At 57.0% G+C, this 1,126-nt stretch overlaps 1 protein-coding gene and 1 long non-coding RNA gene across 6 annotated transcripts in view; one reads left to right on the top strand and one right to left on the bottom strand.

Annotated features, from left to right (window-relative positions):
- LOC105269143 (uncharacterized) overlaps positions 1–1,126 on the bottom strand; it is a 20,537-nt gene that overhangs the window by 7,999 nt on the left and 11,412 nt on the right. The window lies entirely within an intron of this gene.
- The window catches only part of LOC105269140 (spidroin-1), a 10,277-nt gene that overhangs the window by 3,065 nt on the left and 6,086 nt on the right, over positions 1–1,126 (top strand). For 4 of the 5 annotated variants that reach the window (XM_011309163.1, XM_011309161.1, XM_011309162.1 and 1 more), the window contains exon 3: positions 1–1,089. In XM_011309163.1, the coding sequence (XP_011307465.1) occupies positions 1–1,089 (1,089 nt within the window). The remainder of the gene's footprint in view (positions 1,090–1,126) is intronic. The other variant, XM_011309165.1, reaches the window with a different exon arrangement.

Raw genomic sequence — 1,126 nt, 5'->3', positions numbered from 1 at the left:
ACGGACCATACGGACCGTTTGGCGTTGATGGCAGCGGAGCAGATGGGCCAGGAGGATTAGGTCCTCATTCAAACTCACTCATTGGTTTCGGTGGCGCCGGCAGTGGGCAATTCTCTAAAGGAGCATACGGACCGTACGGACCGTACGGGCCATACGGATCATACGGACCATTTGGCGTTGATGGCAGCGGAGCAGGTAGACCAGCAGGATTAGGTCCGCAATCAAGACTCATCGGTGCTGGTGGTGCCGGCAGTGGGCAGACCTCTGCAGGACCATACGGACCATACGGACCATTTGGAGTTGATGGTAGCGGACCAGGTGGACCAGGAGGATTAGGTCCTCAATCAGGACTCATCGATTTTGGTGGTTCCGGCAGTGGGCAGTCCTCCAGAGGGCCATACGGATCGTACGGACCATTTGGTGTATATGGCAGTGGACCAAATGGACCAGGAGGACTTGGAGTTCCTGGTGTCGGACAGTCCCCGAGTGGATTATATGGATCATTGCCATATGGTGCTTACGGCAGTGGACCAGACGGTCTAGGAGGGCCAGGAGGATCAGGACTTCCAGGCGGGCTACAAGGACTAGGAGGACGTGGATTATCAAGCAAACTAGGAGAATCGGGATTGTCTGGCAGACCGGGAAGCCTGGGATCAAGACTCACCGGTGCTGGTGGCGTCGGCAGTGGGCAGACCACCAGAGGACCATACGGACCATTTGGCGTTGATGGCAGCCGACCAGGTGGACCAGGAGGATTAGGTCCCCAATCAAGACTCATCGGTTTTGGTGGTACGGGCAGTGGACAGTCCCTCACAGGACCATACGGACCTTACGGACCGATTGGAGTTGATGGCAGCGGACCAGGTGGTCCAGGAGGATTAGGTCCTCAATCAGGACTCGTCGATTTTGGTGGTGCCGGCAGTGGGCAGTCCTCCCGAGGGCCATACGGATCGTACGGACCATTTGGTGTATATGGCAGTGGACCGAATGGACCCGGAGGACCTGGAGCTCCTGGTGTTGGACAGTCCTCGAGTGGATTATATGGATCATTACCATATGGTGCTTACGGCACTGGACCAGACGGTCTAGGAGGGCCAGGAGGATCAGGAGGATCAGGACTTCCAGG

Source organism: Fopius arisanus, unplaced genomic scaffold (assembly GCF_000806365.1).
Source record: "Fopius arisanus strain USDA-PBARC FA_bdor unplaced genomic scaffold, ASM80636v1 scaffold00065, whole genome shotgun sequence".
Taxonomy (NCBI): domain Eukaryota; kingdom Metazoa; phylum Arthropoda; class Insecta; order Hymenoptera; family Braconidae; genus Fopius; species Fopius arisanus.
The sequence above is the reverse complement of the archived record's forward strand: the minus strand, read 5'-3'. Positions and strand labels throughout refer to the sequence as shown.